General features: G+C 47.7%; 1 protein-coding gene and 1 long non-coding RNA gene across 3 annotated transcripts; both read left to right on the top strand.

Moving 5' to 3' along the window:
• The first annotated feature begins 1,014 nt into the window (after window positions 1–1,014).
• On the top strand, window positions 1,015–27,248 carry RTF2 (replication termination factor 2). Of its 2 annotated transcripts, XM_036321683.1 has the most exons (9): window positions 1,016–1,170; window positions 2,945–3,039; window positions 3,718–3,811; window positions 6,253–6,392; window positions 9,941–10,019; window positions 23,518–23,631; window positions 25,492–25,546; window positions 25,629–25,724; window positions 26,816–27,248. In XM_036321683.1, the coding sequence occupies exons 1-9, from the start codon at window positions 1,102–1,104 to the stop codon at window positions 26,989–26,991; spliced, it is 918 nt and encodes a 305-aa protein (XP_036177576.1). In that variant the 5' UTR covers window positions 1,016–1,101; the 3' UTR covers window positions 26,992–27,248. The 2 variants fall into 2 exon arrangements, with proteins under 2 accessions (XP_036177577.1, XP_036177576.1); XM_036321684.1 differs by lacking the exon at window positions 23,518–23,631 and having other exon boundaries at window positions 1,015–1,170.
• On the top strand, window positions 6,689–7,355 carry LOC118662798. Its single transcript, XR_004969889.1, has 2 exons — window positions 6,689–7,044; window positions 7,291–7,355. It is a non-coding gene; the product is annotated as an uncharacterized LOC118662798 (long non-coding RNA).

Raw genomic sequence — 27,248 nt, forward strand, 5'->3', positions numbered from 1 at the left:
TGATGCTTCACCTTGGCTAACCTGGTAACATCCAATTGTAACTTCCACCCTCCTTGCCGTGGGTAGGCTTTCTCCTAATATTTATAACTAATGGGACAAATAGAGACGGTCCAGAGCGTGAGAGCCGACAATCCAGAGCATGAGAGCCGACAATCATGAATGTTAGCAGGGGTTTTGCAAGGGATTTGAGTTCTCCTTATAGATACAGTGCAGCCTGTCTCTTGGAAATACTATATGGTGTTCATGGTTGGTTGATGTCGGTCTCAGGAAAGGGCATTAAACATCAGTGTACCTTTCATACTCTTATCTGTCTGTTAACTCTACCTGCTTTTTAATAAGTATTTTTCAGACTTCAGGAGGCTGTGAATGAAAAACATACGTGTCCAAACTGTACGCAAAGTGTGTATATATATGTATATATGTATATATGTATATATGTATATATGTATATATGTATATATACACACACATATATATACAATATGCATGAGACTATCAGAAAGTTCCAGGCTTTAGATAAAGGATCTTACTCCCCAGAATCACCTATAACATAATTTCACAGGATTTGCTGTGAGTGCTTAAGTACCAGTTGGTGCTCAACAAAGATGCCTTCTTTTTCTAAACAGATACATGTAAACTGAATAATAGATTACATTCATATGCATCACTAACTGCATTAATAAAAGCAGCCATTTCCCGCAAGGCGCTCACAGAGGCACACAGGCTAGAGAGGGACAGAAGCTAAGAGCAGGGTGCTCCTGAGTCTGCCGCGCCCCCGGTGCCAGGGCGAGCGATCACGAGGGCGCAGCAGAAATCCAGCGCCCACCAGAAAGAGGAAGGGGCGGGCCGCGGCGGGCGTGGGGGAAACACAGAGCATCCTACTTTGCCCAGCCAGCCTTAAGCAGCCCATGCTGCGGGGCCACGCCCAGCGCCTAGCGACGCTCTCCATGGCAACCGAGATTTGGCAACGGCCCCACCCCGCTGCGTCAAGACAGGCGTGTTGCGTCATAGCGGCGCGCCGGAAGTGACTTAAGCAATCGCCAAAGACTCCGGAAGTTGGCTCTGTCCGGGACTGTTGTTGACTCTGACACCCGGCTTGCGATGGGCTGCGACGGGGGAACAATCCCCAAGAGGCACGAACTGGTGAAGGGGCCCAAGAAGGTTGAGAAGGTCAGTGACTGGGGCCCGGTGGGGACTGGGGTTGGCGGGGCCCCCGGGGAGCGAGGAGAGGTGGGGTGGGGCCAGCGGGTTCAGACGCAGCTGCGCTCATCCCTTGTGGAGAATTCAAAATTAAAACAGGATTAATAAGGGACCTTTATTGCGTGCTTGCTATTGCCACTCACCCGGAAGTACCCTTAATATGGGGTGTCTTTTGCAATTCTCACATCGGTCCGTACTGCCATCATCCTCACTGTGCAGACATGGAACTTGAGAGTGAAAAGGAGAAAGTTGCGAGGCTAGGGACAGCGCCAGGGTTTGAAGCCTGTCTGCCTTCGTAACAGTGACGCGAATGGGTACTGTTTATCGGGCTTTGTATACACTAACTCATTTCTCGGGGCAGTCCTCCCAGAACGTCCCCTTATCCCCGTGAGGCAGGTCCTTCTTAAAACCATACCGCCCCCTGTAACCGCGTTCATGGCTGGTTGACGTCGGTCTCGGGGACAGTGAGCTTCCGGTGGCAGTCTGTCCCTTCTCCCGCTCTGTAAGTAGCACAGTTCCTAGCACACTAAAAACAATATAAAGAGTTCCTAATGCGCACAGGTAATTGATCACATCATATGTCATTTCCATACTACTGACCGGGAAATTGAGTCAGTAACATGACCAAGATTTCACATCCCGTGGGTAATGGAACCAAGAATCCCATTCATGTGCTCAGGTTTTCAAAGTTAAGCCTAGTCATTGCTTTTTGATAGTAGAAGGCTCAGGCAGTATTTGACTTGTGCTCCACTACAGTGCGAATTTTGATAAAAGCTATTTAAATTGCCAACGTGTAGCTTTGGATCCGGGGTATGGATAGAATAACAGTTGCGGGAATGTGGGTTTGGTTTGGTTCGGTTTGAAATAATAGACAGCGGTGATTAAAAGCATGGTCTCTGGAGCCAGCCCACTCTTATCCTAGCTCCTTCATCTATTTGCTCGGTGACCTTTTGGTGCCTCACTTTCCTCAGGAACAAAGGTAAAAATACTGAATCATAGGTTTTATGAGGATTAAAAGATTAAGTTATACCACTTAGCACAGCAGACACAGTAGTTGCTTCAAAAAAATCAACTTTAAAGGAATGTTTTTATTTTTCTATTTCTCTTTTCTCCCAAATGTGCCATCTTGTTACATTATTCAGGTTTGGCATTTTAGGAGGGGGAAAGAGTGGGACATGGAATATTATATAGGTAAAACTATCATTAGAAGGTTATGGTCTTACATCTGCATTTTCATACTGTGGTTAAGGATTTGATATGCCCCCTGGTGAACAGTCTGCAAAAAACACTTCTGTTAAATTGGTGATTTTATGCAGAATTAAATAGTCTTTGTGCTAAATTTATAAATAATAATGCCTGTCTTCTCAGTTTTCCATCCTTATATTCTGCTAAAACTTTGGAGCCTTTCCCATTGTTAGAAGTGAAACTGGACTGTTTGCTTTTTCTGGATGGCTTCCCTAACTTACTGTTAAGATGCAAATATTATATTTATATGTAGCCTACATAGGCAATATAATAATGCGAGGTAAACTGTTTTGTCATAGGTGTCGTGTTTACAGGGGACTTTATTTCACATAGTATTGATTACTATGACTTTTTACATCCCAACTTTTGTGTCATTATCTTTGTGAAAACCAAAAATCATCATAGTGTGATATTACTGTATAAGCCTTTATGTGGAGATCTGTGGATCATGTCTTTCAGAGGTGAAAATTAATTAAAAAGATTTTTTTTCTCTTTGTAGGTTGACAAAGATGCTGAACTGGTGGCTCTATGGAACTATTGTGCTCTAAGTCAAGAAATACTAAGGCGACCAATAGTTGCCTGTGAACTTGGCAGGTATGGTTTCTTAGTTGAGATGAGTTTTTATTAAATGATTTTTAAAAGAATTTTAATGTGTAAATGCAGTTCTTGATTGATCAAATGTGAATTACCACAAGCAAATTTGTGAAACCTAGGTTATCATTCCCTGTGAACATAATTCTGTGCAAACTTGTTCACTTTGGTTTATTTAATCCATGGATTGAAAACTCGGAGATTAATAGCTGAGTTATAAACATAAACACACGAAGGAGCCATGTGAGTCATTAGGGAATGATGGGAACTGGGGGAAACTGGAGAGTTCATGTCCCATCTACAGGGATAGCTGCTACTCAGTTCCAGCCAGTTGCAGTTCAAGAATGTGAGCCAGGTGGCTCTAGAACTTCTGATTTTATATTTTCATCCAGGAAAAGTTGAAAATATGTACTTTTATATTAAATTTCCCAATTTTTGAAATCCTTGTTAAGGTCACATTCAGCCCTCAGACTGCCAGTGTGAGCACTTGATTTTAAACTAGTTTCTTTCTTTGTATGTTCTGGAAATAGTTGAGAGAGGATTACACTTACCTTTTGAATAAGGCTGGGCATTTCTGTTATCAAATGTAAAATGACTTTGGATTGTACTCAATATAGTCTTCATCCTTCGTGTGAAGGTTAATTGTTGCCAGAATGTTTTGACTAATCTTTATTGTTGCAGACTTTATAACAAAGATGCTGTCATTGAGTTTCTACTGGACAAATCTTCCGAAAAAGCCCTTGCGAAGGCAGCGTCTCACATTAAAAACATTAAGGTAACACAGGTGATTCTGAAGTGCTCCAAGGGTCTCTGTGGTTGAGGTTTATCTTACAGAATTCATGTACATTATAGACTGAACTTAAATATTTGGGATTTCAGTCCCACCCAGCCAGCTAACAAAGGTGTGATTTTGGGTGGTCACTTAAAGCTTAAGCCGGAAGGTCCCACGCCTGTACTTTCTGCATTATAAATCTGTTATGATTTAATATGCATGAGAGAGCTTTGAAAACTCTCAGTGTGCCCCAGCCAGATTGGCCCAGTGGCTAGAGCATCAGCCTACGGACCAAAGGGTCCCGGGCTCAGTTCCAGTCAAGGGCACGTACATTGGTGGAAGGCTCCTCCCCAGCCTGGGCCCTGGTTGGGGTGCGTGCAGGATGCAGCCAATCATTGTGTTTCTCTCTGTCTTTCCCTCTCTCTTTGACTCTTCCTAAAAATTAATGAAAAAATATCTTCGGGTGAGGATTAACGAAAAGATAAAAATATTTTTTAAAAAACCTCTCAGTGTGCTGTATAAACATTGGGATGCCTTATTTTTGTAGTTAAAACTCAGCTACTTGAATTTTTTATTTGAAAGACACTTTTATAGAATTAGAGAATTTTATAGGTAGACCACTGTTAAATCATTGTGGTTATCTCTTGCTGACTAGAAGTTCTGATTGGCAGTTAAAATTCTTTCATGAAAGTGGAAAAACAAGGTTTGTAGTAAAGGAAGTTTGTTGAGAGGACAAAATTTTCAAATTTGGTCAGTGGGAGAAAAATTAGAAAAGTAGCGAAGCATTTGAGAACCATCAAGCTGTCAAACACTTCGGCTCACCCTCACTATAAATACCTCCTGAGGCACATGGCCAGTTAGTGAGGCTAAACCAGGACCAGAGCCCCTGACTCCTCATCTAAGACTTTGGGTATTTTCTTTTAGTCTCTTTCTTTTTAAATGTTTTATTATTATAATAGGCTTTTTGTTTGAATTCTTGGAATGATTACAGGATACAGGATATGTTTATTTCAGGCAAATCAGTAATTTTGAAATGTACCTAATCATGGTGATATAGAAATAACCATGCTGATTTTTGTCATCTTTTGCCTTGGGAAGAGTATTCACTTCTAAAAGACCCATGATAACATAATTTCTCAAAAATGTGATTCTCATTGAAATTTATTTATGCAGTTCTATACTAAACCAGTACTCAATGTATGTGCTTGAACTTTTCATTTTAATTCTCCAAAAAACCCTCTTCCAAAAGTCTGAACTGTAAAGACAAAGTGATTCAAAGAAAGCAATGCACACGTACAAGGTTGTCATTACTGTCAGCCAATAGTCCACAAATGCCCAGAGCAGAGAACTTGATGGGACACATCTTTGCTGTAAACCAGGACGCCGACTGCGTGGTGGCTTTCCTGCTGAGGTGCTCACTGCTCTCCAGAGTGTTGAAATCAGTGGTGCGGTTAAATGTGGAAAATGCCTCAAGTGCTAAAGTTTGGCTAAGTCACTCCTTGTAAAGTTGAATTTTTTGAAAACCTGAATGGCTAGGTCTTGGAATATGAGAGTATTCTCTGGCTAATATTTGCCATGGATTCATTAGACCAGGGGTGGGCAAACTTTTTGACTCGAGGGCCACAATGGGTTCTTAAACTGGACCGGAGGGCCGGAACAAAAGCATGGATGGAGTGTTTGTGTGAACTAATATAAATTCAAAGTAAACATCATTACATAAAAGGGTATGGTCTTTTTTTTTTAGTTTTATTCATTTCAAACGGGCTGGATCCAGCCCACGGGCCGTAGTTTGCCCACGGCTGCATTAGACCATGGCCTCAGATTTTACTGTCTCCCCAGCTATGGAGTAAACATGGTAGTTAGTGATACGGAATAGCCTCAGTGAGGATTGATGTGCAGGGAAAGAGTCCTTTCTGTATGAAATTACTATAAAGCTTTCTCTGTGGAGTAATTTTGCATGTCAGAAGTTACTTTTCCTTAAATAGTAAATGTTTGTGAAATAGAAATTAACTAACTTATTTGCTAGTGAATTTTAAAAATCATGTTTTCTGTCACAATTTATGATTTAACTTTATAGCCATGTTAATTGATGGCCACAGGAAAGTAGGTAGGGAAAAGAGGTTTGAATGGGAAGGGACTAGAATAACAATTTCTCTGTTTCAGTGGTTCTCAACCTTTGGGTCGCGACCCCTTTGGCGGTCGAACGACCCTTTCACAGGGGTCGCCTAAGACAATCCTGTATATCAGATATTTACATTACGATTCATAACAGTAGCAACATTACAGTTATGAAGTAGCAACGAAAATAATTTTATGGTTGGGTCACAACATGAGGAACTGTGTTTAAAGGGCCAGAAGGTTGAGAACCACTGACTTAGGTGGTATTAAGGGAAGGGTGATCCACTTATCAAATGAATTCTTAAAATATGTATGGTTTTTCACAGAATGTGACAGAACTAAGGCTTTCCGACAATCCCGCCTGGGAAGGGGATAAAGGAAACACAAAAGGAGACAAGCATGATGACCTCCAGCGCGCACGTTTCATCTGCCCGGTCGTGGGCTTGGAGATGAATGGCCGGCACAGGTCAGTCTGCTGAAGTGACCTGGTGCTGTGGGGCTCGTGCCTCGGCCTCATGATCACACAGACTCTGTAAGGTGCTCTTCGGTTTGGATGGTTCATGCCCTGTCAGCCAAGTCCACTGATGTGGCGTCCAAGTGCACTCACCTTTGTTCTCGAGAGCAGGAGAACCTGCAGTAAAGAGGGATTTTAAACATTTCTCTCGTGATGCTTTTTTAAAAAAATATATTTTTATTGATTTCAGAGAGGAAGAGAGAGATAGAAACATCAGTGATGAGAGAGAATCATTGCTCTGCTGCCTCCTTCACGCCCCCTGCTGGGGAGTGACCCCGCAACCCAGGCATGTGCCCTTAACAGGAATTGAACCTGGGACTCTTCAGTCCGCCGGCTGACGCTCTACCCACTGAGCCAAACCAGCTAGGGCAAGTGATGCTTATGAGACTTGGGTTGGGTTATCTGATCTCTTCCTATGGGAAAGAAAGCAAAGGGCAGATGTTTCCTATCAAACATCCCATTTCCTCGTCATTGCTAAAAATTACTCAGTGGGTACAGTGTTACAGAATATGTGGTTGGTCGGTCAGCTGAAGGCCCAGCTGATAATTACTTGATTTGAATTTGTAGCCCAAAATACTCTAGCTAGAGTACCAGAAATCTTAAGGTTGAGATTTATTTTTTTTTTTTTTTTTTTTTAATATATTTTATTGAGTTTTTACAGAGAGGAAAGGAGAGAGATAGAGAGCTAGAAACATCGATGAGAGAGAAACATCGACCAGCTGCCTCCTGCACACTCCCCACTGGGGATGTGCCCGCAACCCAGGTACATGCCCCTGACCGGAATCAAACCTGGGACCTTTCAGTCCGCAGGCCGACGCTCTATCCACTGAGCCAAACCGGTTTCGGCAAGGTTGAGATTTATATTGAAAATGTAAGTGCCTTGTGTATTTCTCCCTTAAAAAATATGAATGTTGATTGACTCTGTAGGTGTCTTTGTATAGGGAGTCTCTAAGCCAAAGCTCTAAACTCTTTTCCCACCATTTAGAAATATTTTCAATAGCTGGTCGTCTAGACAGAATCTTCCATGTAACACATTACATGTTGAAAAGTAGTAATTTTTACTACTTTTATTCAGGAAAGGGGGAAGAAAGCATCTCAAGTAAGTGAAACTTTTACTGAGCTGTAAACAACCACATTTTGTCTGGGGCTTTCTGGCACATTTGTATACATTCGTCTAACAGACGTATGTGCTGTGTGTGGCCAGCTATGCCAGAGAGCATCACCTCTGCTGAGGCGGAATAGCCGAGGATTCTGTTCTTCTTCAAGTAGTCTGAATGTAAATCTTCTCAGCCTCGCTCTCAAACTTCAGCATGTAGCGGTTGTTACTCAGCCTGCTGTGCTGATCATTTTACAGTGTAGACATGCATCAGATCATCAGGTTGTACACCTTAAATATGCACAATTCCTAGTCCTCAATTACACCTAAATAAAGCTGGAAAATAATAAAATAAAAGCTAACATTCACCATTTGGGTCAAGTAGGAACTATTCGGGAACCAGACTCATGTACCTAATCCCCCTCCTTTTAGCTCCTGGCAATCACCTACCTGCTTCTGTCTCAACAGTTTTACCTGTTCTGGATATTCCATCTATAATAATAAAAGCGTAATATGCAAATCAACTGAATGGCCGAACAGCGGAACTACCATTCAGATGACCTTCCAGATGAAGCTGGTGCTGTGAGGGCCTACTCTTGCACGAATTTCGTGCATCGGGCCTCTAGTATAAATATAGAAGCATAGAGTGTGTAACCTTTTGTGTCTAGCTTCCCACTTCTTTTTAAAAAAGCCATGGTTCACCCCAAAAGAGGAACTTCGCAGAAGCAAACACAGCTCCAGGGTCTCGAGCAGGGATTACCGGGAGCTGTTGCTCTGGTTGTAGCTTCTCCCAGTTTTTCCCTTCCTTTGCTCTTCTCTCACTTCCCAGGTAATTGGGCTTCCCCTGTTCGGCTCTGCCCTCCTATTAATAGGGCTTTTGCACAAGAAAGTCGATTTGTCTGTCTGTTTAGTAAAGTTCGTATAGTAAAGATTTAAATATATAGAAAAATATAAATTTATTAGTTGTACAATAAAAAGTTGAGCCTTTGTTTAACAAATAATTTCCTCAATTACTAATAATTAGTAAGCATCCATGAAATAGGATTTTTTTTGGTCCTAAACAACATTTAGTGAACTTAGTACAGTGTTATGAGTCGGGTTTTGTTAGGGCAGTCTGCAGCTGCTATAACCCCTAGGAAACTGGAGAACCTTCTGTGGTGATTTTAGAGGAATATGTAAAGTAAAATGTGAAAGTGCTTTTGCCCGTTTCCCCCAATCCTCGCCCCCAGAGCAGCTTTATTAGCTGTTTACTGTTTAATGGCCCTGCAGACCCTCCCAGCGCCAACATGCCATGCTTCCCTCCACCTCTGCGTAGAGTCAGATTACACAGTTTGTAACTTTTTTTCCTACTTCTTGGATTTGAACTTGTTTTCATGGCCTTGCAGAGTCACCTTATTCTTTGTAGGAGCTGCCTGAGTGCTCATCGCTTGTCCGCCATCCCCTACCCGTGACCGTTCAGGTGGCTCCTCGGCTTCCCTGTCCCGGGCAGTGCTGTCTGTACTACCAGCTCCGTAAGCACAAGGAGGTTCTGGAGCTCGACGCTTTACCCGACACTGTCAGACCGTCCTCCTGTGTGTGGGCCGCATTGTACGCCCGGCCCACTAGTGCTGTTTCCTCACACTTGCCACACATTACCGTCCCCCAGAATCCATTTCGGCCTGAGAGGGAAAGCATTCTGTCACTGTTCTGAAGAGCATTTCTTTAACTGTTGAGTTTAAGCGTCTGTTATGTGTGTTGGACATTTATATTTCTTCTGTGAGCCACATGTTACTGGCCTTTGTCCATTTTTTTATTTTATTGTTTATTATTGCTTTTTTAATAATTTTTTTTTGTTGATTTCAGAGAAGAAGGGAGAGGGAGAGGGAGAGAGAGAGAAACATCAGTGATGAGAGAGAATCATTGATTGGCTGCCTCCTGCAGGCCCCCTACTGGGGATCGAGCCCACAACGCAAGCATGTGCCCTGACTGGGAATCGAACTGTGACCTCCTGGTTCATAGGTTGACGCTTAATCACTGAGCTACACCAGCCAGGCTGTTACTGTTTTTCAGTACCTCTTTTAATATTCATAAACTCTGAATCACATATGTATTTAAAATATTTTTTTCTGAGTTCCTATTCTGTTTTTTGTCTTTTTATTCTGCTTTTTGTAGTACTTTTAAAAATGTATTTATTTATTTTTATCTATAGGAGAGACTTTATTCTAAAGGCTTATAGCAAGGGTGTGGGGATGGGACTGCGGACTGTGTGGTTTTAATTTATATATATATAAATATAATCAAATGGAACCATTTTTCTTTGTAGTTCTTGGCCTTTGAGTAAACTGAACACATGTCCATTGATAGTGTGGGTAATAATTTTTAAATTTTCATGTAAGTCATTCTCCATATCACATTTTTCCTCCAGGTTTTGCTTCCTGCGCTGCTGTGGCTGCGTGTTTTCTGAACGAGCCTTGAAGGAGATACGAGCAGAAGTCTGTCACACGGTGAGTGGGTGACATGTGTCGGCTCTTCTCAGTGGCTGAGGAAACAGATGGCGTGGGGTCCTGCCCTCCACATGTGATTTCAGTGTCCTCCACTTCTTTCTGAAGCGTGGATCTAGTTAGTGTTTCTCTGTTTACAAGCCTCCCGTAGCTTGTCACTGCTGGAAGCTGGGTCTGTGCTTCCATGTCCCTGCTGCTGCCAGCTCAGAGCACGCTGTGCCTTGTTCCCTCTGCCCTGCCAGCCTGGAGGGTCCTTCCTGGGAACCTTTGTCCAGAGTGATCACCGTTCCCTGCGCTGTGTGATCCCACTGACCTCAGCTATGTGGTGGCTTCCCCACTGGACTGTGAGGTTTTCCTCTTCTTTTTTTTTTAAATAGGACTTTATTTTTTTAGAGTATTTTTAGGGTTAGTAAAATTATGAGGAAAGTAAGTGATTTCCCATATTCCCTCTGCCCTGCCCATACACATGTGCATAGTCTTCCCTGTTACCAACATCCCCACCAGAGTGGCACATTCGTTAAAGTATGAACCCCCAGGGGCACACTGGCATTACCCAGAGTCCACAGTTTACATTAGGGGTCACTCGGTGTTGTGTATTCTGTGGGTTTGGAGAGATGTATAATGGCACGTGTCATCGTCATCATAGTGCCACACAGTCTTTCCACTGCCCTGAGAATCCTCTGCCCTCCTGGCGTGTCTGAGGGCTGGTTCTCTCCAGGCACATCCAGTGCTCAGTAGGTGCTTAGACGAGTGAGCAAGCGCTTTACCTGGGTGCGTGCCTGCTCAGCGCACGTGAAGGAGATGCTGACGGCTGTGCTTCCGCCTGTTACTGCTGTAGCTGGAACGTTTGTCTCTGGTGTTCTGCTGGCCCTTGGGAAGCCTGGCATTTAGTTTAGTGTCATGGATGCCAATGGCTCTGGTCTGTATTTTCACCCGTGTTAACCCTGTGAGGCCTCCCTGCACTGTTTCTCTCTCCGGTGAACACCTCTCCTTCAGCAGCTTTTGTTGAACAGCTGGTGGGGCCAGCGCTGTTCGCTGGCTCTCATGGTGGATAAGACTGAGAGCCCCTGTTTGCATGGAACCCACCATCCAGTTTGAGAGATAGACACTCAAATAACTGAGCAAGGCAGCATCAATGGTGACAAATGCTAGGAAAGAAACACGGGGTGATGTCCCATAGGGAGAGAGGCCACCTTAGTGGGTCAGCAAAGGTACCTCGACGTTTGAGCGAAGACCTGAGGGGTGCAGAGGAGGCAGCCAAACAAAGTTCAAAAGCTCAGAAGTGACAGAGGCCTTTGGTGGTTTAAGGAACAGAAAGTGTGGTGGAGGATGGGGACAGAGAGGAGAAGTAGGTGAGATTGGAGGGTCGGGCAGGGGTCACGCCACATAGGGCCCAGGCAGCCACGCTGGAGCAGCGGGAAGCCACAAGGCAGCTTTAAGCTAGGCCAGATGGCCATTCTTCTTAAAATGGTCCCTCTATTAAAGAAGCCAGATGTAGAGGAGGACACACTGGTGAGTCTATTTATTTAGGATGCAAAGACAAGCAAAAGGTCATCGGTAGGAAGAAGTCATTGTGGGGTGATTATGAATAAAGCCATCGGATAATTTAGAATCTGTCCCATTAAGCTTTTACAAGAAAAGTTGAGAAAGTACATTCCGGAATGTACTTGCAACATCTCCGATATTAACAATGATGGACGAGTGTCCAAGGGAAACATGGACGTGGCGACAGCCCCTGTGCTCTTGGAGACAAGTCCTGCAGGAGCATATGTCCCTGAAAAGTCCTGTTCTGCCTTGTTGCTTGAGGCCAGGTACCAAACTGATGGTAAGGATGCCATTGGAGGCCAGGGGCCAGAGAACTTCCTTTTGACAGAGCTGATGAGAATTGGCTTTATGGAGGAGGAGGTGTTTGTTCTAGGCCTTGAGGGCCGGGCCCGTTTCTCCTCAGTCAGACTTGCCCAGAGAACGGGACAGGACCTGCCTGTGGTGGGAGGAGGGCGGTGTGGGGCGGTCCACGGACAGGACCGCAGACAGCACCAGAAGTAACTCCCACTTCGTCGCTCCTTCTGGCGTCTGCTGGCTGGAGGAGAAAGTCTCTGCCCTAGTGTGTTCCAGCGCCTCTGCCCGTCGAGCTCCTCAGAGAGAGGACCCACGCTCAGAGCTGTGGCAGGCAGGCTCCAGTGGGACTGTTTTGTGGTCTCTGCATTTTTATGCTTATTTTATATTTATCGCAAGGAATGCTGTTTCTTTAATTCTTATGACAGGAATATAAAGTTAACTTTTAAAGTAAATTTAAGTAGAAACAATGGGTAGATTTAAAGAAAAAATGCTAAGATACTGACAGTAATGTGGCAGGGAAATGCCTGAAATTTGTGATATGCTCTTGCAAATGATAGTGGGGGAGGGGATAGGGTGGAAGAGTTGGAGGGTGTTTTGAAGAAGAGGAAAAGGAAGAGCAGCCCCACTGGGGGAGAAGCCCAGGCAGCCCAAGGAGATGGGGCACAAGGTGTAGCCACACAGTGGGGCAGGACTGGGGGGCAGGGCGACAGGCCAGAGAAGTGAGTAGACTGGGTGGTGGAAACTTTGAGTGCCTGACCCAGGAGCACGTCCAGGTGGGAATGTGGTAGGGAGCCACTGAGGCAAGAAATTTGACAGCAGGTATGAAAAGGGAGCCTGTGGGAAGCGCTGTGAAGGAGCGGGAACTCAGGGAACTCAGCTGGTGTGTGCTCCAGGGGCAGGAGAGGCACTTTGCATCTGGTGTGTTCAGATGTGTGTGTACCAAGTAGTGTGTGTGATGTTGTTACACGCATTTCCGAGTACACTCAGGACGTCTGCTTGAAAGAATGTAAATAGGAGAGGTGGAAAATTAAGCTGAAATGTATTACAAAAGCGAAATATCCTAAATCAGTAGTTCCTAAACTAGGCTTTCTCTGTAGAATCACCACTGTAGTTTGTCAAGTTCCCATTCCCCATCTCAGACCCTTACACCAAAGTCTTAGGTGGGTGTAGACTTCTTTTATTTTAGGGTTCTCAGAGTAATTCTAATGGGCTGCCAATTTGGGGGGACTCTGACCTAAAGCAATCAAACATTTTTCCTTCTACCATAATGGTGACCGTCTCCTGGATCAGGCGGTCTTCCTTTGCATTGGCTGAACCCACACATAATGTAACCACATTGACAAGCATACATAACAGAGCTTTATGGAGAAGTTGACAGTATGTCATGAAAAGGCAATATTACAAGGGAACTCTGAAATCCTTCTGTTGGTGCTTGAGAAATTTCACCGAACACCAGCAAACTTGAAAGTCCGCACCTTGAGCACTTCAAGGGAAGGGGAGGAAGCAGAGGAAAGGGCACCTGACTGTGTCAGGGTTGCACAAGGAGAGACCAGGTGAGGATGGGAGCTCCAGCTACATCTGTCTCCTGAGGGGCCTTCTGCAGGCAGACAGGACGCTGGCTCAACTCAGGAGTGTCTCAGGGAGGAAAGTATCTTAAACATAAATCTGTTGCCAGAAGAGCAAGATAAGCACTTTTCTCTTATGTAATCTACATAGATACTGCCTTTGCTTAACTAGATGGAGTACTCTACCCTTTAGCTCGCTAGGGCAGCCATACAAGGCATTGCAAACTGGGTGGCTTCCAGTCACAGTTTGGAGACTGGAGGTCTGCAGTCGGTGTAGTCAGGAAATTGTGTGTCTGCAGGGTGGTTCCTCTGAGGCTGGGAGGGAAGGAGCTGTCTCAGACCTCTCTCCCTGACTTCAGATGGCCGCCTGTCCCTGCGTCTCCTCTTGTGGCCTTTCCTCTTTGGAGTCCCTCTCTATACCCATATCTCCCCCCTTTTTTTGAGGACACCAGCCATACTAGATTAGTATGACTAATGACATGTACAGTGACTTGATTTCCAACGGTCACATTCTGACTGACTTCAACATTTGAAGCGATGGAGGGTAGGGGAGGCACAGTTCAACCAAAAACACTCAAGAGTTTACAAAAGCATAGAACATGGGACATTCACTGGCATACGTGGGTGGGAGTCACTCATTCATTCACGAAACCAGTATTGAGAGCCTGGTATATCGGTTGTGGCTCACGCACCTCTCTGGGCTTGACATTCTAATATGTAAAATGAAGGAATTATAGTAAATTCTCAGACACTTTTTCTTTAGACCCAACTTCCAAACAATAACCCTTTTAAATGAGGAAATTAAGTGACAACTTTGTATACTTGTCATCAGGAATCAAACTCACACTTGCAATTCAAAGTCTCTAAAGTTTATTAATACGAAGTGTCTCAGGGCTGGCTCACTGCTGAGACAACCAGTGGGCAACACAGTGAAAGATTGTGGTTGGCCAGCTCTCTTCTGAGGGAAACTTCAGGACTCCAGCTCCTGCTGTCCTGTAGCTCGGGCCTCCTCTGGTGTTTGGAGTGTTCTCCACTCAGTTGATTGATGGGGACTCAGAAGGGAGCATTTAGCTTAGGAGGTTTCAGTGGGCCAGTCCTGGCCCTGGTGCTCATCACTTCTGTTCGCATTCCATTGGCCAGAACTCAGTCATGTGGCCACACTTAACTGCAAGGGAGTCTGGGAAATGTAGTCTGGCTGGATGCCCAGGAAGAGGCAGTGAAGACCAGCCATTCCTGCCAACTCTGCCAAAAGGAAGAATGATGGCACCGTTTCAGGAACTGTAGTGCATTGTGAAAAGGTGAATGAGTGAGATAGTCACAGTGTCAAAGCCTAAAAGAAATTTTCATTTTTTAGGTAAGGTCTGAAATTCAGAGGAACCAGTGTCATAAGCCAGATGTCAGGAACCTCAGTGATACTCAGAGTGTGCATTTCTCTACTTTTCATTCTGCAGTTCCCTCTGCATTTGCTGTTCAGTTAACTAGGAGAGACTGACGGGTTTGAAGTAGCTACCTCTGTGTTCTAAACCCATCGTGTTCTAAACCCACACTTGATGTCAGCAAACACGGTCCAAAGAGGTGTAGTTGCTAGGTTTTTTTTGTGTTCACTATAAACAAATCACTAGCCAAAATATCAATTGTATTCCCCACTGTGTTCCTTCCTTCTTGTAACAAGAGGAAACACACTGGAGTAATTACAGTTTGCAAAGTAAATTATGTACTTGTTACTCAGAGCATGATCCATGGTCCTGTGATATGGACGTCGCCCGGGAGGTTTAATTCACTCTTTTTTGAGAAAGGCATATTCCCAGGCCCCTCCATAGTCTTGCCAAATCATCTGTATTTTAGCAAGACACCTGGGATTTTCTAGCTTATAGAGGTATGACCAGGAGCATTTGACTTGCTGGCTCTCTGGCTTCATTTCTTTAGTCTCTGTGATAGGTGAGTGGGGTGTGTGGGTGTTTTAAAGTCAGAAGAAAACAAAAATTTACACCCATACTGGTTGGGGGTTTTTCTTTTGTTTTTGTTTTTTTAATATTTTCATGGGGATTGGGGGGTGTGGGGTGGAAAAGAGAGAAAGTGTTTGGGAAGAGGATATATTTTCAAAAGTGGTCAGTGAATTCTAGTTTCCTCTCTGGTCTCCAGGTTATTTTATTTTAGCTTTCTGCTGTCTTCATGGTCTCTGTGAACATTAAACCTCAGGGAATTGCATAATGTCCAGCACAGGCAGCCTTAAACTTTAACCTCTAGGGAAACTAATAGTTAGCAGGAAGGTTCTGTTCCTAGAAGGCTGGAGAAATTATCTACACATTAATTAATTAATTACTCATTAATACATTGCCTTTAAGATACAGTCCATAGCAATGTATTTCTTGTGATTTCTTTCTCATAGCTATAAAAGTGGCCTACAATTGATAGTAGAGCCTTGTCAAGAGCATTTTTCTTTTTCTTTAATTGTTTTATTGCTTAAAGTATTACAAAGAGTATTACATATGTCTCCTTTTTTTCCCGCCCTTAACAATCCCCCGGCCTTCCCTAACCCCACTGTCTTATGTCCATTGGTTATGCTTATATGCATGCATACAAGTCCTTCGGTTGATCTCTTACCCCCCCCCCCCCACCCCCACCCCTCAACCCTCCCCGGCCTTCCAGCTATAGTTTGACAGTCTGTTCGAGGCAGCTCTGCCTCTGTATCTATTTTTGTTCATAAGTTTATAATGGTCTTTATTATCCATGAGTGAGTGAGATCATGTGGTGTTTTTCATTCATTGACTGGCTTATTTCACTTAGCATAATGCTCTCCAGTTCCATCCATGCCGTTGCAAATGGTAAGAGTTCCTTCTTTTTTACAGCAGCATAGTATTCCATCGTGTAGATGTACCACAGTTTTCTAATCCATTCATCTACTGATGGGCACTTAGGCTGTTTCCAGATCTTAGCTATGGTGAATTGTGCTGCTATGAACATAGGGGTGCATATATCCTTTCTGATTGGTGTTTCTGGTTTCTTGGGATATATTCCTAGAAGTGAGATCACAGGGTCAAATGGGAGTTCCATTTTTAGTTTTTTGAGGAAACTCCATACTGTCTTCCATAGTGGCTGCACCAGTCTGCATTCCCACCAGCAGTGCATGAGTGTTCCTTTTTCTCCACATCCTCTCCAGCACTTGTCATTTGTTGATTTGTTGATGATAGCCAGTCTGACAGGTGTGAGATGGTACCCCATTGTCGTTTTGATTTGCATCTCTCGGATGATTAGTGACTTGGAGCATGTTTTCATATGTCTCTTGGCTTTCTGAATGTCCTCTTTTGAAAGGTGTCTATTTAGGTCCTTTGCCCATTTTTTGATTGGATTGTTTATCTTCCTTTTGTTAAGTTGTATGAGTTCCCTATAAATTTTGGAGATTAGGCCCTTATCAGATATAACATTGGCAAATATGTTTTCCCACGCATTGGGCTTTCTTGTTGTTTTGTTGATGGTTTCTTTTGCTGTGCAGAAGCTTTTTATTTTGATGTAGTCCCATTTGTTTATTTTCTCTTTAGTTTCCAATGCCCTAGGAGCTGTATCGGTGAAGAAATTGCTTCGGCATATGTCTGAGATTTTGTTGCCTTTGGATTCTTCTAGTATTTTTATGGTTTCCCGTCATACATTTAAGTCATTTATCCATTTTGAGTTTATTTTTGTGTATGGTGTAAGTTGGTGGTCTAGTTTCATTTTCTTGCATGTATCCGTCCAATTTTCCCAACACCATTTATTGAAGAGACTATCTTTACTCCATTATATGTTCTTGCCTCCTTTGTCAAATATTAATTGAGCATATTGTTTCGGGCCGATTTCTGGGCTCTCTATTCTATTCCATTGATCTATATGTCTGTTCTTGTGCCAGTACCAGGCAGTTTTGAGAACAGTGGCTTTGTAATACAGCTTGATATCTGGTATTGAGATCCCACCTACTTTGTTCTTTCTCAGGATCGCTGCAGCTATTCGGGGTCTTTTTTTATTCCAGATGAATTTTTGGAGAGTTCGTTCTAGGCCTGTGAAATATGCCGTTGATATTTTAAAAGAGCATTTTTCTAGATTTGCTTGTGGAGTAACTGGTATCAAAGGATCATTTTCCCATCTTTCTTCTTTGGTTGAATATTTTCTTATTTCAAGTCAAGGAAACAAGTGATATGAAGAAGAAAGCAAACACTCCTTACAGCTCCCAGCCCAGTGGTTCAGCTCATGTGAAAATGACTGTGCTGTTGACGCCAGTGTGGTTCCACGACAGCCTCGCCTGCCGCAGTACCTTCGGTCTCCGCCACCTCTGCCAGCACGTCACCCCAGTGGGTCTGTCGAGGACTCGAATTTGTGGGCAAGCAGAGCAGGCAATTGACTGGTCCTCAGCACGTCTCCTGGCCCATGTACACAGCTGTCTGGACTTAGCAGCCTGCAAAAGGAAACCCCAAAACTCAGCTGCCTTGTCCCGTGTCAGTTTACATTCACGCACAAAAGTGACCCTACTTCCAAGGTCATCTGTGAGGCCTCTCTGCTTCCCCGGGGGTCAAATAACTATGAAGTCCATGATTGCTTTGATGGGGACTTTTACGCTGAATCTTGAATTTACGATGGAAGGAAAGTTTTTCTTCTTTTTGTTAGTGATCTGAAATGTTTGATGGCCCCTCTAAGGGAATACTGTGGGGTTTTAGCTAGTCATGAGCACAGGGAGATGTAATGAGACTCGTTTGCCTGGTAAAATCTAAATGCTGATAGCAGCTGTTTTAAATTCCGTGAAGATGTAAGTTTTTTCTTGGTTGTGGGTAAGTGCATAAGAATTGCGCTGATTTTTGTGAGTCATGGTTTCAGTCCTTTATTGGTTTTGCAAAGTGTTTGATGTAAACAGAATCCAGTGCTGCTTGGAGTCCTTCAAGATGAACTCAGGAGTCTGTTTTATGTGCCTGACCCTGCGCTCAGCTCTTCCTTCTCTCTCAATCCTCCTGCCAACTGGGGGAGAGGGGTGGCAGCGAGGAGGTAGCGGAGGGTCTGTGATCTCCTCCAGTGCACAGAGGAGTGAGCTCAGCTCCTCTGCCAGGACCTTCTGTCCATTTTGTAGCGTGGGTGTGAAGGCGAGCAGTGTGAGGACACAGTGCACCTCCCAGCTGGGAGCGTGGGTGTGAAGGCAAGCAGTGTGAGGAACAGTGCACCTCCCAGCTGGGAGCGTGGGTGTGAAGGCAAGCAGTGTGAGGACACAGTGCAATGCACCTCGCAGCTGGGAGCCTGGGTGTGAAGGCGAGCAGTGTGAGGGCACAGTGCAATGCACCTCCCAGCTGGGAGCGTGGGTGTGAAGGCGAGCAGTGTGAGGACACAGTGCATCTCCCAGCCGGGAGCGTGGGTGTGAAGGGAGCAGTGTGAGGGCACAGTGCACCTCCCAACTGGGAGCGGGGGTGTGAAGGCGAGCAGTGTGAGGGCACAGTGCACCTCCCAGCTGGGAGCGTGGGTGTGAAGGCGAGCAGTGTGAGGGCACAGTGCACCTCCCAGCCGGGAGCGTGGGTGTGAAGGGAGCAGTGTGAGGGCACAGTGCACCTCCCAACTGAGAGCGTGGGTGTGAAGGCGAGCAGTGTGAGGGCACAGTGCACCTCCCAGCTGGGAGCGTGGGTGTGAAGGCGAGCAGTGTGAGGACACAGTGCACCTCCCAGCTGGGAGCCTGGGTGTGAAGGCGAGCAGTGTGAGGGCACAGTGCACCTCCCAGCTGGGAGCGTGGGTGTGAAGGCGAGCAGTGTGAGGACACAGTGCACCTCCCAGCTGGGAGCCTGGGTGTGAAGATGAGCAGTGTGAGGACACAGTGCACCTCCCAGCCGGGAGCGTGGGTGTGAAGGGGAGCAGTGTGAGGACACAGTGCAATGCACCTCCCAGCTGGGAGCCTGGGTGTGAAGGCGAGCAGTGTGAGGGCACAGTGCACCTCCCACCCGGGAGCGTGGGTGTGAAGGGGAGCAGTGTGAGGGCACAGTGCACCTCCCAGCTGGGAGCGTGGGTGTGAAGATGAGCAGTGTGAGGGCACAGTGCACCTCCCAGCTGGGAGCGTGGGTGTGAAGGCAAGCAGTGTGAGGAACAGTGCACCTCCCAGCTGGGAGCGTGGGTGTGAAGGCAAGCAGTGTGAGGAACAGTGCACCTCCCAGCTGGGAGCATGGGTGTAAAGGTGAGCAGTGTGAGGACACAGTGCGATAGCCAGAACTTCCTGAACTGTTCACGCCTTGGGAGTGGTGGTTTTAAGACTTACAGCAACTAATTTTATTCAGGTGCCACTGTAATGATTCCGAATCATTACTTTATTATTGATGCCAACAGCCCTGACTTTCTGTGCTGCTTGTGCACGTAGGGCAGTGGTTCTCAACCTTCCTAATGCCACGACCCTTTCATACAGTTCCTCATGTTGTGGTGACCCCCAACATAACATTATTTTCGTTGCTACTTCATAACTGTAATTTTGCTACTATTATGAATCATCATGTAAATATCTGATATGCAGGATGTATTTTCATTGTTACAAATTAAACATAAAGCATAGTGATTAATCACAAAAACAATATGTAATTATATATGTGTTTTCCGATGGTCTTAGGCGATCCCTGTGTTTTCGACCCCCAAAAGGGGTTGCGACCCACAGGTTGAGAACCGCTGCTCTAAACCCTCTGAGGTGATTTGGAAAATGGGATGTTCTGTGGATGTGAGAAATTATAGGAAAGTCCCGACTGGTTTCTCCTGGATCCGTTGATTGTGCTGTCATCTGGACTGAGGAACTTAGCTGTTCAAGTGGAAACCAGGGCCCATAGGAGCCAGCCAGCTTTCCACAGAGAGACAACAAGACCCCTTGCGTGGGGGGCAAGGGGAGCAGGGGGCGCTTCCCTAGGCCTCCCAGAGAGCCTATCTCAACTGTCATACTTGCCATCAAACACATTTAATAACTATTTTTCATTCTTAAGGAGCCCCTAACACAATGCCCAGCACTAGCAGGGATTCACTAGTTTATTAAGTGGATGGAGAACCTTCCAAATATTTGCATTTAGAATTTTCAAAAGGCTCCGTTTGATGTGAGTGCTTCTTCCTGGAGAGGGAACAAAAGCAGCCAGGTGGTTTGGGCACAGGGCACTCAGCCAACTTCAGACCCTGAAATCCCCTCCTGTGCTCCCCAAGTGGCAGGTCTGGCAGATAGAGAGCTGTCTGTCGGCCCAGCCGCATAAAGGAGCTGAGAGAGAGAACCTCAGTTAGGAATCAGCTGTGGCCGCCCGTGCTCTAACACAGCGTACTGCTGGGCTGTCCTCACCTTCCCGGCGGTCAGGGTCACCCAGAAGTGTCGCTCGGGGCTGCGGATATCTTTGGACCACTCAAGCATGTCTCTGCACAGACATCGGTCAGTGCAAACTGCACAGACTTCCTCGTTAGTACATGGGAAGGCTTCCAGAATAAATTGTCGTGTTACAGGGTGGCTCTTTGAGTCCTTTGTTTGGAGACACAGTATTTCCTTTAGGGCGGATCGGGACGACTTTGCTTGTCTTGGATTTCATGTTTGCTGGTTGGCCTGCTCCAGGAGTGATGTTTGTCACTCCATTGCTTCCCTTGTAGTGTGTGACTTCCTTGTTGGTTTTGATTGGAAAATCCTGTCACAAAGATTAATGACATACTTCCGTTGGAATTTGGAATGGACTAGATCGTCATACAGTTACTGTCTGCCTGTCGTCTTATAAAGCCAGGGTGTGCCACCTTCTCTCTCCAGTGAAATGAGATATTTCAGAACAGTTCGCCAGGGTCTGCACAGCAGCCTTATGCGTCTTTGGGGCCTTTGCACCAATGTGAACACAGGAAACATTTTGAGGTACGTGAACCGCTCTGAGAAGCTGCGCAAACACGGCCAGCTCCTCCTCTCCCTGTGCTGCCCTTCGCTAGGCTGGTGCTGTACTGTAGCTTCAGTGTGAGAGAGGTCGGAAGGTTTGGGTTTGTTGTCTTGGTTTTTCTTTTAAGCCGACGGCCAACGTGAAACATCCGGGTCCCACCACAGAGTGTTAGCCCCACTTCACGGACACATTCCACCCTTGTAAGCCCAGAGCCCCTGGGATTGGGTATTTTCAGTCGTTTCAATGATGAAAGAAGATACGTCTCATGTGTAGCGCACTGTCCTGCGGGGTGAAGCGTGGGCTACGTGTGTTTCGCTCCCTGATAGAGACAGGCACGTGGGGGTGGGGTGCTGGCCTGCCGCCCTCCCCTCAGCTCTGTTAGTGCTGTGTTCACAGTTCCGGCTCAGGTTCACGCTGACATTTAGAAATCGGTGCGCAGTAGTAGCTCTTTGGTCATTGCCTCCCCGAGCGTTCAGGGTAGTCGGGCCAGCCTCAGGCTGAAGCCTCGGGCTCGCTGTGTCTGGCAGGGTGGGAGATTCCCATGGAGGCCACCTGCAGGGCCTGGCGGGTTTCCCTTTTTAAATAGCGTGAGCACCACTCGGTTTGCAAACATTTCCGAGCCCTGCTTCTTGGTGGTGGTGGTGTTTCTCTCTGTCTTGTGCAGTCAGCTTAGTGGCCATAGTGAAAGTGTGTTACACGTGTGACTCTGTCACCAAATTCATTTCCAAGAAAGTTAAGTGTTATTCTCCAGGTGGGAACGGGCAGCTCATAGAAAGTACAGTCCTCTGGGTGTTGGAACTACTGTTTCTCCCCACAAAAAATTCTATTTGGAATATTTACTTATTTTAAAGGCTGCAGAGAGAGTGGCCGTTCTCGTGTTACAGAGCAGATAGGATCTCTGTCCACCAGACCCGCGTCTCCATCCGTGCCCCAGCCTCTCGTGTGTCCCTGAAATCACAGGTGGTTTCCAGGGTGGTGTGTGTGTGAGGGAGAGCACGTCGGGGCTTGGTGCACGGTCATTGCCTGTAGACACGTCCGTAACCCCTCAGCCCTCCACGCAGCAGCCTCTGTGGGCCGCACGCGCGCGGGAAATTAACTGGCTCCCAAGCATGAACAATGGTTTGAAGACTAGACACTCAGCCCCCTGGAGACGGGTGGGGAGGTGCTGTAGACTCTCTCAGCAGCAGTCACCAGAGTTGCCTTAGGGTGGGGTTCACACCCGTTCCTTTTTAAGGTGCTAGAATCTTCAGTAGCAGAAGTGCTGTCCAGGGATGGTCCTCAGAATAGAATTGGTTCACATTGTAACTCTATTCAGGGTGAAGTGCTTTGAGGGCGTTGTTTCACAGCCCACCACTGCCCTCATTACTCAGCCAGGAAAGGGGCAGCTCGGAGCGGGAAGAAGCCACAGGAAGCCGAGTGCCAGGGAGGGCGAGTGCGGGCTGCTGGAACCAAGGGGCACCTGCCTCTGCGGCTTCCTGCACCCAGCCCAGCCCCGGGGCCTTAGCTACCCCCTGACTCTGTTCCTGCGGGTCCCTTTCGTTCCCCTCCAAGGAGGACACCCCCCCCCCCCCAGCAGAAGGCTTTGCCCCTGTCTCCCTCAGCATGGGGTGTCCCAGGCCTCCTCCCGCAGAACGGGCTGCCCCTCCCCCGCAGGCCTCCCTGCGTGATGGCCAGAAAAGGCTCCTTTTCGTCCAGGCAGTCCTGGCTGGATGCTGTATTGGGACCTCTCATCATTCTTTTTTAAAAATATATACTTTATTGATTTTAGAGAGGAAGGGAGAGGGAGAGAGAGATAGAAACATCAATGATGAGAATCACTGATAGGCTGCTACCTGCACGCCCCCCACTGGTGATCGAGCCCCCAACCAGGGCATGTGCCCTGACCGAAATTGAACCTGGGACCCTTCAGTCCGCAGGCTGACGCTCTATCCACTGAGCAAACCAGCTAGGGCTGTCGTTCTTATACCTTCTCTGTGGCACCGACCTCAGGATTTGTGGGTCAAAGGACGGTCTCTTCAGTCATGAGACCCGCCCTAGAGCAGGAGCTGACCCCAGAGTGATGGGTTTCGGAGACAGAACACAGTAAATAGCCAGTGGTCGGAGCTGGCTAAGCCAAAGGTGCAGGTGGGACCGCGGGAATCTCCCCACGGCCCCAGGGGCTGTGGCTGGGCTGAGGGGGCGGAGGGGCGGCTGCCCCCTGGTCATGGACTCTGTCTGTCTTGCTCTCTCCAGTGTGGGGCCGCCTTCCAGGAAGATGACGTCATCGTGCTTAATGGCACCAAGGAGGACGTGGACACACTCAGGAGCAGAATGGAGGAGAGGAGGCTGAGAGCGAGGCTGGGGAAGGTAAGGGTCCTGTGTCCCTCCCCTGCTGCTCCTCTCCCTGCCTTGCAGTGGCTGCTGGGGGTTGGCAGGGTCTGAGGCCTGTTTACAACCTGGCAGGGCCTGGGCACTGGACAGTCCAGCCTGGCTCTGCTGCACCCTTGCTGTGGGGTGGGCACAGCGCTTCTCTTCCTCGCTCAGCGTCTTCAGTGACTGCACAGGGTGGAAGCAGGGCCTGTCTGGGTGGGTGGGTGGGTGGGGTGGGGTGGGGTGGGGTGGGTGGGTGGGAGCAGGGCCTGTCAGGGACAAGCGTTGTCAGGAGGGTGACAGCACCACAAGCTGAGCCATCACAGTTGCTGCTCTCACTGATTTTAGAAGAGACCCATCAACCCTCCGTATCAGCGGGTTTTCATCAGGGGATTCAACCAACCAGGAATCAAAATTATTTGGGGGTGGGGGGTGATCCCAGAAAGTTCCAAAAAACAAAACTTAAATTTGCCACACGCTGAGCGCTGTGCTGGATCCACAGGAATGAAGTGATGTGTAGGCACACCCTGCCGTAGCGTCTGTGCTCATGTAGGTCACGCGTAAATGCTCTCTATGTAAATGCCATTTTGCATAAAGGACTTGAGTATCCTTGGATTTGGGGCCCCATGAGGGTCCTGGAACCAGGGTTCATAACTTGTGAAATCAAGGAAAATCGCCATTACCCCAGCACATCCGAAGAGCCCGCTGCCCAGACCTGAGTGTCCAGGAGTCGCCTGGACACCTGGGCCCCCAGGAGCCTGTGCCCACCCCCGGCCACCAGGTGCAGCCCCTCCAACAGCACCTGGAGCACCTGGAGCTGCCCCCTAGCCTTCCCCGCCCTCGGGGCTCCAGAAGGTACCCGAGCTCCGGAGATGTCCGCGTGGTGGCGGACACTTGACTTCAGTGAGTTGTCGCGTCTGTCCCAGGCTTCCCGGGACGCCCATGCCCTCTCCGCCCTCTCCGAGAGGTGCTCACCGGAGCTCTGGTTGCTGCTACCGGACACCGGACACTTCCTCAGACACTCCAGCAGGAGGCGGCTGGCAGCTCCTCCCGACCCAGTGCTGTCCTTTCACATGAGCTCTGCGTGAGCCGAGGGCTCAGAGCTCAGCAGCTGCCTCTCTCTGTTTTGAAGGGCTCGCTCTTGTCTCGGGTTTTTACGTCGTATACGAGTGTTACAGGTCACGTGCACGTGTGCATTGTAAGTTCAGGGCTCCTGCCCGAGAAAGTTCCTTCTCCCACGTTGTCTAGTGAGCGGAACCTTCTGGATGGTTAGGCTGTGTGTCTGTAGCGCCATCTTTTGGCTACTTAGGAAAATGGCATTTTTAAAGGAAATTCTCTGAATGAACAAAGTCCTATTTCTCCTGTGATTGAGTCGGTTCTAGCACAGCCATGCGGTTTTAGAGTGGTTCGTTGCATTTTAAAAATTAGGAGCGACAGAATCCTAGTGCCTGGACATCTTAATGGCAGTAATCCCGAGGCGGGAGGACCGGCCCAGTGTCCTTCAGCACAGCCTCAGCCCTCGTGGATCAGCGAGCAAACAGGAAGGCGGTGTGAGCGCCCGGAGAAGCCCACTGGGTGCTTGTGCGGGCTGGATCGTTCAGTTAGCTGCTCCTTTGTGGACAGCAGTCACCAGTCACGTTGACTTACCACTGAAAACTGCCAAAATGTTGCGAATGTGATTTCTGGAACGTGAACGTAAGCAGCTCTCTATAGAGATGTTCTTGAGTGAGGCAGAGGACATGACTGGGCCACGCGCAGGGGGTCCGGGTCTGGAATAAATGGCGCCTGGGGTTGTCTTCAAATGAGACCCGCCCTTAGTGCACCGCATGGCTTGATCTCCACTTCCTCTCCCTGCAGAAAACAAAGAAGGCCAAGGCGGCAGAGTCTGTCTCGCACCCGGCGGCCAGTGAAGGTAGGTGCTGCTCGCAAAGCAGGCGGCGGGGCGGTCTTTGCGCCCTGGGAGGTCTGCTTCTCTTACTTTGCTTCTCTTACAGAGTCCGCAGGGCCGTCCGGAATGAACACGGGAAAGCCTGAGGCCTCCAGCCTTGACTCCCGGGAGAAGAAAGTCAGCCCAGCTCCCAGAAGCACAGGTGGGTCCCACGGAGCCGCAGCGGCTGCTCAGAAAGCTGGGCCCTGGGGTCACGTCACAGCTTTATTGGCCTGAACTCAAAAACTAAGGTTCATCCCAAGTCCTGTCTCGGTCATGCGCTGAGCTCTCTTGGGGACTAGAAACACTTCCAGACCCCAGAGCAGGAGCCTGTCGGGATGGACGGGTCTGGGCACAATTGCTGATGTTCACTTGACCTGTGGAGCGTGCGCTTGGTGCCAGGCTCACGAGGCTGCCCGACCTGGGCCTGGAATCCCAGAGACTGGGTAGAGGGCTGGGGTTCAGCGTGGGGCGGGGGCTGGGTTTGTGTGCACCCCACCCAGCGCTCAGAGCCTCCCTCCCCCACCTGCCTTTCGGCCAAGTTCTGAAAGCCATTCAGCAAATAGTCCAGAATTCAACGCATTTCTCCTGAAACCTGCTACCTTTAACTAAAAAGCAAAACACTATTTATTTCACAAAAAGGAAAATACAGACTGGTTAGGTACGAGCATGTCTGACCTCGCGTTGTAAGTAGCAGCCACAGTGGTTATGGGTTTGACCCCTGCTCTCCATGTAGTAGCCCCGGGGGGAGGGGGGGAGCTCACTGAGCCTCCCACTGCCTCTGATTCAGCCGTCAAACAGGCCATCCCACACCCTCGTGGGCAGGGGTCAGTGTGGGCTCGAGGCAAGAAGTTGAGTGGTTAGTGTGATTTTAAACGCCGTAGCTTCGTCTGTCTCTAGGAGGCGGTGACTGAGATGATAAAGCAGGGGTCCTCAAACTACGGCCCGCGGGCCACCTGCAAATACAAATATTGTATTTGTTCCCATTTTGCTTTTTTACTTCAAAATAAGATCTGTGCAGTGTGCGTAGGAATTTGTTCATAGTTTTTTTTTAAACTATAGTCCGGCCCTCCAACGGTCTGAGGGACAGTGAACTGGCCCCCTGTTTAAAAAGTTTGAGGACCCCTGTGATAAAGGGAGGAGGAGGGAAATTCCCGGAAGGAGCAGGCTTACTTTTCTCCCTTCGAGAACGTGCTGTTTGGAATGATCTTTAGTTCCAGCCATAAAGTACCTGGCTTTTCCTTTTCCCAACAGCTAATGGGAGCTCTTCTGGGAAAGCGGGGAAGCCTCCCTGCGGCGCCACGAAGAGGTCCATCGCCCACAGCGAGGAGTCCGAGGCTTACAAGTCCCTCTTCACGACCCACAGCTCCGCCAAGCGCTCCAAGGAGGAGTCGGCCCACTGGGTCACCCACACATCCTACTGCTTCTGAGCCCCGACTGCGCCCCGCGCAGGCTGCGTCCGGCTCCTGGAGGCCGGCGTGTGGGCGCTGGCTGTGCAGGGGGCCTGCACCGTGTCATCAAGGTGTCCCCCAGACCTTGGTGCCAGTGGCCACTCCTGCCTGAGGCATGTAGGTGACTCGCACCCAGTGACCGCGCCACCCTCTCCCGGCTCAGTTCTCCGTCCTGGCCCCCAAGCCGTGCTGGCTGTACTTCCCAGGCTCGAAACCATTAAAGATTCCAGATGCCT

Source organism: Myotis myotis, unplaced genomic scaffold (genome assembly GCF_014108235.1).
Source record: "Myotis myotis isolate mMyoMyo1 unplaced genomic scaffold, mMyoMyo1.p scaffold_m19_p_9, whole genome shotgun sequence".
Taxonomy (NCBI): Eukaryota; Metazoa; Chordata; class Mammalia; order Chiroptera; family Vespertilionidae; genus Myotis; species Myotis myotis.

What these genes read in the sequence shown, in the direction of transcription:
- RTF2 (XM_036321683.1), top strand. Translation starts at nt 1,102, where the DNA reads ATGGGCTGCGACGGGGGAACAATCCCCAAGAGGCACGAACTGGTGAAG. An exon ending in GTTGCCTGTGAACTTGGCAG is followed by an intron (nt 3,040 to 3,717) that starts GTATGGTTTCTT and finishes TTATTGTTGCAG; the next exon opens with ACTTTATAACAAAGATGCTG. An exon ending in GAGCAGAAGTCTGTCACACG is followed by an intron (nt 10,020 to 23,517) that starts GTGAGTGGGTGA and finishes TGCTCTCTCCAG; the next exon opens with TGTGGGGCCGCCTTCCAGGA.